This window comes from Lycium barbarum, chromosome 2 (genome assembly GCF_019175385.1).
Source record: "Lycium barbarum isolate Lr01 chromosome 2, ASM1917538v2, whole genome shotgun sequence".
Classification (NCBI taxonomy): domain Eukaryota; kingdom Viridiplantae; phylum Streptophyta; class Magnoliopsida; order Solanales; family Solanaceae; genus Lycium; species Lycium barbarum.
Genome location: NC_083338.1, coordinates 131,425,272 through 131,436,322, shown reverse-complemented (window position 1 = coordinate 131,436,322; position 11,051 = coordinate 131,425,272). Strand labels below are relative to the sequence as shown.

Genomic DNA, 11,051 nt, shown 5'->3' with positions numbered 1-11,051 from the left:
TTAATTAACATGTATTTCCCTCATTAAATCAATCAACTATAGTAAATTTACGTGATTTTTGCAAACACTTAATATGTAAGTATTTATCCACCTAATATTTATGTAAATCATAACTAGTGAACTGATATTATTGATTTGATATTCTTTAAAAAAAAAATTGACTAAAAAAAACCAAATCATATACTTTGTATATCCATTATTGAGAGAATTAGAGGATTGACTCAAAGCTCACTTGTTTTAGAATTCCTAGCTTTAAATTATTTTTTAGTTTTTTACACAATCCTCTCCTTCCTCATGGAGAAAAAAAAAAAAAAAGCAAAAACAATGGAGAAGTCAAGAAAACAAGAATATACTTAAAAAAAAAAAAGAAGGAATAAATAATTGAAAAAATGGCCCTGGTTCACCTCACCAGTAGAGGTATAATTGGGAAATTTGGTGACCCAAACCCCCCATTCTCTTTTCCCCTTTTATTTATGCTATGATTTCTCCCCAAACCCTAAACTCACCCATTTTCTCAGTTCATCACTTCTTCTTTAACTCTGCAAAATCAGGTCAAAAACTTTATCTTTTTCTTAATACTGCTCTGTATTTTTGTAATTGAAGTTCATACTTACTTGTTTTTCTCATGGATTGTGCTAGTTTTGTAAGTAGTACATTTGGGGAAAGTTCTTCTTGATTACAGTTTTTTTTTTTTTTTTTTGGGGGGGTTCACTGAGATCGACCTTATACTTCGAAAAATGCAGGATTTTGATCTTCCACAAGAGTCTTGTTGATGTGCTAATTTGACCCTTTTCTTTTTTTAAAAAAAATATCATGGGTCTTTTTTTTTTTTTTTTTTTTGAGACTTAAAAGATCAATTTTGTTGGGTTTTTGCAGAAAGCTTCGTCTTTTGATCTTTGAAAAGGAAGAAAAAAAAAGTTGTCTTTAATTTCTAACTGTGTAAGCAGATACCATTTTGAAATTACTCAACTATAACCACTAAATGGGAAAGATGTCTTTTTTTTTTTTAATTCCTTTGGACAATGAACAACTTTTTGTTCTTGAAAAAAGTTGCAATCTTAGTGCTACTCTTGTATCCCTCTCTCTCTTTTATTTTTGTTTACGGTATAAATAAATTAGACGTGTTTAGAAAGCAAACATGACAGTATGACATAGTTTCTATGGTTATTTTTGTAAAAAAATTATAGAACATTGTTTGCTATGGTAGCTGAGATTACCCTGAGTTTGGTAAAGTAGTTGATTAATTGAAGCTTATTCATGCTATCAATCACAGACGCGATGGAAGAGGAAAAGACGAGGATGAGGAGATCCTAAAATGGTTGACTTTTTTCCTTTTTCTTTTTTGGTGTAAATACAGATTGTTGGCGTTGGACGAAAGCTTGTTAAAGTGACAAAAGACAATCTTACAATTTGAAAGAAAGACAATTTAAAGATTAGTGCTTTCAGCTCAACAACTGTGACATGGCTGCAAAACCAATTGCTGATACCATATGGCGGTACATTGAATACCTATTACTACTTTATCATTCTTTTCCCGTTCTAACTCTCATCTCTTCTGGATGAGGCATTGATGAAAGCTGCAAGTAGGAGTGTGTTTGGTATGAAGGAAAATGTTTTCCGTGGAAAATAAGTGGGTTTCTTACTTATTTTCTTGTGGTTGGTACATAAGCCAAAAATATTATTCCAAAAACATTTCTATATAATCTACGAAAAGTGAAGGGGTAGAGGTGTGAGGTGGTGGGGATGGGGGCTACAGAGGTGGGGGTGGGGATGGGCATGGGGCGTGTTAAAGGGTGGGGAGGAGACAATTAATGTGGAATGTCACTTGTGGAACTTGTTTTCCCTAATAGGGAGTTCATTGTCCTCATTCCTAAGGAACTTGTTTTACTAGAAAATATTTTTCAAAACATTTTGACCAACCAAACATGGGAAAATTGGAAAGCATTTTCTTCCATAACAAAAACACCCTAGTTCTTATTCAGTTCTATGTATGAAAATCTGGTTATTCTCATTTCACAGGGGTAGTTTCATGATCTCCCGTCCAGAGATGACTTTGAATCTTAAAGCCCATTTATCAAGTAAAGCATGCACAAAAGTATGGCTGGCAGCTAAAGATATGGCGGATATGCTCTATCCTGAATTGCTTCCCAAGCGTGATGTGTGGCCTAAGAGTTTTAAAACTTCTAAACTGATTGATGATAATATTGCCATTTATTTCTTTTCAGTTAAAGGCAGGTATGGTAATGAACCTAGCGTATAAATCTTGCTTTACCTGTTATACATACCACCTCTAATCTTGGTATGACTTTGTCTCAGAGACGATCCAGTTTTTGAAAATCTGCTGTATAACTTAAAACACTACGACATTGCTTTAAAAGCCTTGGTTGGTGATTCTGAACTCCTGATATTTACTTCTTCTCATCTGCCGGAAAAGCATCACAGTAATTCCTACCATCCCAAAGTCTTGAATAGACGAGCTTCTTCACATGTTTGTAGTACTAACCACACTAAATTTGCAGGATTTGAGGGTAAATTATATCTATGGGGCGTCTTCAGTGGAAGACAAGCTCCTCCTCAACACTCACCCGATGATTGTTTCATTCATAATGCCCGAGTCACACAAGCTTCAACCCCTAATTCAGCAAATGATGGAAAAGATAGAAGTTGCAAGGAATCCTCCAATAAGAAAGACTCTTGTAAGTCTTTGAGTAATTAAGCTTGTTGGCTTGTTTATATGCTCACCTGTGTAAGATAACGAATATCACCTTCATCAAGTATCAATTTAGCTGGATAATGTGGATTTCTAGCTATATTTGTTTGTTCTGTGCATGTACAAAGGAAAATATATTTGAGGATGCTACCGGTTAAACTGAAGTTTGAAGATAATATTACTATGGACATGCTGGGTACTATTATTTAGCAAGATGTTTTACTTGTTCATTTTATTACTTTTCTATTTTTAAATTTTTTTCTGATTTGATTTTTGTTAGAATCCTTGTGAATATTCTAGAATATGTGTAAATATAGTAAGTAGCTTAATTTACGCCTATTGTAATTAGGTATTGTATTGATTTTCTTTCCTTTTTAGGACATGTAAACATAGTTATTTAAACCCCAATAGCTTGAGGGAATAATCAAGCCGAGTTCCTCTCATTTTCTTCTCAGTTATCGTAGCAAATATTGTGCACCTCATCTGATGGAGTTATGGTCATTTTAATAGTTTCAAAAATCAGGGCCATCTTGAGGAGACAGGTAGTTCTTGTCCTTCACAATGAGAAATGATTGCAAGCATGTGCCGAGTAGTAAAACATGTGAAAAGAGAAAACTTAGGAATAAAAAGCTAGTGGAAATTAATAGTAGATGGAAAAGCAGAAAGGAAGATTATGGTTGGAGCTTCTCTGTGAGAAAATGTCATATAGTATGTGTAAAGGCCAATGGAGCATGCAAGAGATCATTTAGCCGCAACGCGAGCTCAGTAATCACTCAATACAGTTTTTTTTTTTCCTTTTTTTCTGGATAAGTTAAGATTATATTAAAAAACAGTATCAAGACGATACCGTGAAAGTACAAGGAAAAAGCAGGCTAGATTACATTAGAAACCTAAGTAGTCTAGCATGTCCACCATGATCTAAATTCATAACAATATTTCCATCTTTCCAGTAATACAAATGGTGCAAACTACTATATTTCACTCCTTTTTGCCTTCAAAACACCTCAAATTTCTTTCTTTCTATATAGTCCAAGCTATGCTAAGAGGAATAGCTCTCCAGATCTTCTTTCGTGATGCATCAGGACATGCAGTTTCCCAACACTCTAACACGTTCCTGAACGTCGTAGGACTTGTCCAATGAATGCCAAAGTTACCTATGAACATGGTCCACACCTGCCAAGTAAATTTACAATGCACAAAAATATGGTCCACAGAATCTCAATACAGTTGTAACATAGCCAATTGAAAATGACATTTCATCAGCCTAATTTAGTGCACCAGAAATCAGGAGTTTTGGTGCAGTGTTCCAATATTTAAGTTAGATATAGATCGAGCTTTTCCATCTTTCTAAAAGAACAAGCTCTGTTAGAAGTAAACAAATAATTTGTCTGTGGTCAGCTATGTACTAAATACCACTACTTTGACCAACCGTTCTACAGATAGAGGACCAGTGGTAATGTTTCAGAAAAAATGCCCCAACTTTCTTGTCATTTTTCTTTTCTGTATGAATCTAAAGTACTTCATTTTTTGGGGTTTTTATTGTACTATGTATATGTTACGATTGTTATATTAGCACCTTCGGTGCAACAACAACATAGTGACATACCCAGCGTAATCCCACAAGTCGGTTTTGGAGAGGGTAGAGTGTTCGCAGACCTTACCCCTACCCTGTGAGGGTAGAAAGGCTGTTTCCGATAGACCCTTGGCTCAGGAAAAGGACTTCAAAGCAGTTTTGGAAAAAAGAAAATACGGAAGTGAAGAAGCCATGGCAAATAATAAGGAAAGCATTACATATCATTCTATTGAAAGGAACAGTAACATCAACTAAATGATACGATAACTGAAGTACAAGAAACAACAGATAGTAACAGAAATCGAAGAACAAGAAACAATGAGAATAATGCTAATACTACTTGTGCAAGGTGCAATATCGATAATATGGAAGATGTAATTTAGTATAGCGGACACGTAAAATTGAACTGAGGGAGTAAATAAAAGTGTGCTCTCTCTAACAACTGCTGCATTCAGATGAGATGATCACACTCTTTAACAGATAAGATTACTTTTGAATAAAAAAATTGAAAAGAAAATGAAAATTCTCAACTATGGGTTACTTACCAATTTGTTAGTGTTAATTTTGAACTTTAGTATTGCTTCCATCATGCCCAATTACTAGTTTCTCCGCTTTTGTAACTCGTTTCTTGTACTTATTCCAGTGCAAGGATGACCTCTGTGTTTGTTCCATTTTATTCTGTCTTATTTATCCTTCTTTTCAAATCTGATTGAAGTAAGATCTTTTTTCTTTGGACATCCTCCTCTTGCTTCTTCGAATAAGCAGCACCTACCTCAAAATCAGCTAGAAAGGGAAGGCCGCTCGATGATGCTTGGCAACATGCTACTCCAGTAGATGGAAAGAAGCAGAGGACAGTTTGCAAGTATTGTGGATTTATCTCTTCCTCTGGAGGCATTACTTATCTTAAGACACATCTGGGTGGCGGCGATCCAACAGGTTCACTAAAGGGTTGTCCAAATGTGCCACCAGAAGTCAAAAGAGTGATGAAAGAATGGTTACAAGGAACTATACGAGCGGCGAAGGCCCCACAGCTAGAGGAAATCAGGACTGACTTTGAAGGTATGTTCTAAAAACATGGATGATTCTATATATCCTTTAATGTGGAAAATTAGTAATATGTCGACAGGAGTCTTTTTAGAAAGATATTGACTTCTATTAGAATGAGAGAAACAGAAGCATTCTGAGGCCTTTGTTTCTTGCCTGTCTCATAGCTTAATTTTGGATGACTTGGAACTGCACTTTTGTGGTTTGAACAGGGTGTGCAGTTGGTGAAGAGCTTGTGTATATTAACCTCAGTTGGCTTGTTGAAGTTTTTCTCTTGTTTGTTGATTGACTGGAGACACTTATATATTATTGTATATCTGCTGCTTCACACTTTTGATAGCAACCACAACCTGTGGCTTCAGTAAATTGAAGGAAGATCCATCAACCCTTGAGAATATCCATAATTGGAAAAACAAAATATAATATGGGATGAAGGGATATGTGGAATTTTACTAATTGTTGAAGAATAGCACAAACCCAAACATTTAAGACATCTTGAACTCTTACTTTGTTCAACCTATCAATCAAAACCAAAAAGAGATTAAGAAGAATGGGAGATGGAATCAAGAAAGACATGCAAGTAGTCTTTTTTTGATAAAGGTAGGTTAAATTTTATTAATGAAGTACCTAGTTGGTACAGAAATTACAACAGAAAGAGGAACTTAGACCAATCAACCATTCCATGCTTCTCCCTAACAACTCTAGGGAATCAAGATATTGATCCATATCCTCTAACAAGCCCTCCTTACACCAATAGTACAGATACTGGATACACTTGTTTTTGACCACTGAAATGTGACTCTTTTTGCCTTCAAAGCATCTCTTATTTTTCTCCAGCCATTGAGTCCATAAAATACAGAGTGGGATTGTTTTCCAAATCTCCTTCAGCCTTTTCGTTGTCTTCTGATTCTGCCAGCATGCCAACAGGTTCTTAACATTGTGCGGCATCACCCAGGCTACACCACATATACTCAAAAAGAGATTCCAACACTGCCTTGAAAACTTAGAATGGATAAGAAGCTGATTAACAGTCTCCTGAGCTTCCTCACATAAAAAGCATCTATTGCCCAATGCAAAACCTCTCTTTTGTAGGTTGTCTTGGGTTAAACAGGCCTCCAAAGAAGCAAACCATCCAAAGCATGCAACCTTGGTTGAAGACTTTGTCTTCCAGAGCATTTTCCATGGATACATCCCATTGCCCCTCTTGCTTCTGCAGATTTTTATAATTACTTCTAATAGAATAGAAAATTTCATATCCTTGCTAGCAGTCCAAATCAGAGTATCTGCTCTATCAACAAACAAGGAAGGATTTCTGGCTGAGTTCTACTCAAATTCAGGATGGCAGATCAATTTTAGGAGAGGATTAAATGACTGGGAGATAGAGGAGTTCTGTCCGTTATTACATGCAAGCAGTCAACCCCTAACAAATAAGTAAAAGACCTACTAATTAGCATTCCAACAAGAATTTAATTCATGCAAGAAAGAGAAATAGAAGGGAGAAGAGAGGCCTTATACTTAGGATCTTACCTTGAAGAATTCTAGTAGAATTTCAAGTGGAAGAAAAAAAGAATAAATTCGAATATTTTTTCCCAGAGAAAGCTATCATCCTTTAGGTTTCTCAATGGTATATGTATTCTGCTTAGGGTCTTAGGCAATAGCCTCAATACACCCCTATCAAACAACCATGTCCTCCCAAGAATAATGTGATTTGCATTCACTGACACCACTTCATATTCGAGATCATCCCATAAACACACAAAAGAAAGGGAAGATTTCATCATTTTAGATACCTTAAGTTCGTTTTCATCTTCAACAGTGTAATCTATTTGTTCTAGGATGCATGAAACCATGAAGCTTCAACTCATTACTAAGACAGTGCTTGCTAAATTCACACTACTAGCAACATCCACTACCTTAATATAAGTTTTACCCTTAACTAGACATCTTTCAGATAAGATATTGCCCCTTTGTGTCTCAATACTAGGTCATCCAAAGGACTTGTGCAGTGTTCTTCTGACTTTCAACTTGGAACTCCTCAATATAGGTCCATTTTGTACCAACAAGTTGAGTTGCACCATCAACTCCACTACTAGAACAATCAACTTGAAGTGCACCATGAATTGTTCAACCCATCTGAATGAAATGCAAGAATATACCCTAGACATGAATAACAACACTCTAACAATAATTCGATCCATATTAGGATGGAAGAGAGAAGTGGAACTTATACTTAGAATCTTACCTTGAAGCTGTCTTAAATAATCATAAAAAAAACTAAGTGAAACTACATATGATCTGAGCCCATGTAGGAAAGGTTCCAAGCTAATACAAGCCATACGATCTGAGCCCATGTTGGAAAGGTTCCTAGCTAATACAAGCGCAAAGTAGCAAAATAAAAAGCTGTTTGAAAGCTGAATTTTTGCGGTGAAACTCATTGTATACAATTTGTCTTACCAAGAATGTTACTATTTTTGTGACAACACTTCCTTGGTGCTGACATTTCGTTGCCAACCGAAATCCTATATTTATTGATTAAAAAAGATATACATCTCTTTTGGTCTGAGCAAAAAGGAAGGAATTGGGCACCCAAGGGTGCGGCCTAGTGGTCCATGAAGTAGGTTGAGATCTATGAGGTCTCAGATCAAATACTAGCGGGAGAAGCAACAACACTAGGCGATATCGTCCCATCTGTCGAAGCCTTGGTGAACAAAATTACTTGGTACTTGTGCCGGTGGGAGGTAGCAAGTATCTCGTTGAATTAGTCAAGGTGCGTGCAAGCTAGTCCTGAGGCTAAGGCTATCAAAAAAAAAAAAAAAAGGAATTGGAAAATTTTAGTATTGGTTCTATCCACTTCTGTTGTAGATTAGTTAATGGAAGAGAAGATCAGGCGACTAGATAGCGTCTAAAGCAAGACAGGATCTAACTCAATAATTTATGCAAGCAACTTGCACTCGTGTTGCACATTTAATATTCTTGTGGATCACTTACACTAGGATAGCACTATCCAGGTATGTCTAAAACTTAGTCTAAAGCTACTGCACATTAAATCTGGCCAGCCTGATTATGTTGTTGATCACCCCCAAAAAAAAAAAAAAGACGAGGGTTTACAGCACCATTTTCGCGTTGAAATTTGACAAGTATATTGTTGTTTTTCCCTCTTTCTGAAGAAATATGGTCAAAAGTAAGCAAAACAATTGGCTTAGCAAGATATCTAAGTATCTTGTGGATAAAGTGCCATTTTTCAGTAGCTTTCAGTGACCATCTTTAATTACACTGCATATGGAAGTGGCATCCTTTCCTGCAACTAGCATCTTCATATTGCTAAAATTTTGGATTACGGGTATGAAACAATTTGTTTTGTTGTGTGTTCAAATTTCGGTAGTGCTTCCATCACACACAATTATCAATTTTTTCTTTACTCAACAATAATCCCCCCAAATAGAAAACATCTCTTTATTGTAACAATTTTCTGGTAAGATTATGTGCCAGGAATGCTCCTGCTTTCTCTTTTTCTTTCGTTCAAACTTTTTTCTAAAATGCCCCCACTCTCAATTAAGATTTAATTCAGGATCCTGTTGTTTGTACCTTCTCTAAATTAGCAGCACCTGCATCAAAAAAATCAGTTAGAAGGGGAAGGCCACTTGATGCTGCGTGGGAACATGCTACACCCGTTGATGCAAAAAGGCAGAGAGCTGTTTGCAAGTATTGCGGTTTCATATCTTCTTCTGGAGGAATTACACATCTAAAGGCCCATTTGGCTGGAGGTGATCCAAAAGGGCCCTCAAAAGGTTGTCCCAATGTGCCGCCTGAAGTCAAAAGGGTAATGGCGGAATCGCTTAACAGAACAGTGAAAGGGGTGAAGGCCATGCAGCCAGAGGAAATCAGGACGTATATGAAAGGTATGTTTCTAGGGATATAACACATCTAGAACTTGCTTTGATGAGGAAATATGCAAGGTCTCCACGGAGTTTTTTTGCACCTTATAGAACCCATTAATACATCTTTTGGTCTCCAAGAAAAATAAGGGTACTGGAAAATTTTGAATTAGGGTGTGTTTGGTATGACTGAAAAGTTTCCATGGGAAATGTTTTCTTGGAAAACAAGTGGGTTTCTTATTTTCTAGTGTTTGGTAAGTAAATAATAAAATATTATCCCAAGAGCTGTTATATGTAATCTAGCAAAACACTATGGGGAGTGGGGGGTTTGGGGGTAGTGGGATGGTCAAGGGGTGGGGGTTGGGGGGAGACAATGAATTTGGAATGTCACATATGGAACTTGTTTTCTGTACTTCCATTAGGGATATCATTTTCCTCATTTTTTTGCAACTTGTTTTCCTAGAGAAAATGTTTTCCAAAACTTTTTGACTAACCAAACATGGGAAAATAGGAAAACATTTCCTCCATCCCAAACACCCTTAGTTAACTCTTTAGTTTACATAGAAGTTAGAATAAGTGGACAGGTTAGCAAGCAATTTGCACTTTTCTTTCTGCACAGCTTTACTTTTCCTTTCTGGATAAAGTAATTACTTTCCCCAAATGTTTCAGCGGAAAATGATTGGTCTCCTCCAAGGTCAGATGACTATTCGTTGAATCAACAGAGAGTTGTAAAGAATGCTCAGTACTCACATTTAGCGAATGGGGGAAATTCTGTAAATGATATGACCATGTCAAAGCAATCAGAGAAAGCACGTGTCGATAGTTATATGGAGGTTATGAGTTCTCATAATGCTTGTAAGTCGAGCTTTTTAAGCAAACCTACGTCTCGAGTAGGTTTTATTTAATATGTGCATCAGTAGGGCTATGAAGGGAGACTGCTTAATCTAATTGTGAGAACATGCTCCATAATTTATGACATGGCAAAACATACATGAGGACAGATGACGAAGTTCATTCTGCTATGCTTTATCAGCAACAAGGTTGGTTCTTTTGATGTACAAAATCTGTTGTGAATCACTTTTTAACCCAAAACTTGACAACGACAATATGGTGAAATTGCTTGTGCTTATTGTATCTATGTATTTGTTGCGATGTTCCCTCCAGTTGGAGTGATTTTGCAGATGTATTAAGCCGGGGACATTTAGTTGGTACTTGCTGAGAATGCCAAGTTGAAACTGAATTTGAATCTGACATTATCTAACACTCAGGTATTCACTAAACATCAAATACAAGGTTGCGTTAAGATGCAAATACTCTTTTGCAAATCAGTTGGAGATGAACTTACTTTAGATATGCATGCATAGGTTTCCAGTCTTTCATTTTGGTCATGATATTTGGCTATTATTCTCTGATTCCATCGTCACAGCTATATGTGATATGCGTAATATCTTTAGAATGCTTTTCATAAATATTTGTCTCTTGTATTACTTTTGAATGTCTAGTTCTGGAAATGCAAAAGGCACGAATTATCAATTCGATTTTCACTGATGAATGTATGAAGGTTTCTTTCTCATTTCGATGTTCTCAGTCAAGTTTCAAACTAGTGTTCTCACCTTCAATTGGATCACAACATTTCCTCAAGCAAATCTGCTTTGACATCAGATTTAGATTACTCAGCAAATAATTGGGGTTTTATGTGAAAATCTAAGACGCGGGAGTGTTGAGGAATAAAACAAGGTGGATAAAAGAAAGAAGGTTAAATCCGAGTGATTGCTTTTCACCTCTTTCCTCATTTGCTGGTCTGAATCTCTCATATGTTTATGTCAGATTTCAATTCAATTTACTCTCT

The 11,051-nt window shown here is 36.2% G+C and overlaps 1 protein-coding gene across 5 annotated transcripts; it reads left to right on the top strand.

The window, feature by feature from the left end:
* The first annotated feature begins 280 nt into the window (after window positions 1–280).
* On the top strand, window positions 281–10,775 carry LOC132627284 (protein PARALOG OF AIPP2-like). 5 transcript variants are annotated; one of them, XR_009577825.1, is made up of 9 exons: window positions 281–417; window positions 1,358–1,496; window positions 2,020–2,235; window positions 2,317–2,441; window positions 2,520–2,696; window positions 5,049–5,342; window positions 8,927–9,226; window positions 9,872–10,242; window positions 10,367–10,775. XR_009577825.1 is itself a non-coding variant. In XM_060342538.1 (8 exons), exons 2-8 carry the CDS (start codon window positions 1,462–1,464, stop codon window positions 10,105–10,107), a joined length of 1,383 nt encoding a protein of 460 aa, XP_060198521.1. In that variant the 5' UTR covers window positions 281–417; window positions 1,358–1,461; the 3' UTR covers window positions 10,108–10,463. The 5 variants fall into 5 exon arrangements, 4 of the variants coding, with proteins under 4 accessions (XP_060198521.1, XP_060198524.1, XP_060198522.1 ...); XM_060342538.1 differs by having other exon boundaries at window positions 9,872–10,463; XM_060342541.1 differs by having other exon boundaries at window positions 285–417; window positions 8,930–9,226; window positions 9,872–10,463.
* The last annotated feature ends 276 nt before the right edge of the window (window positions 10,776–11,051 follow it).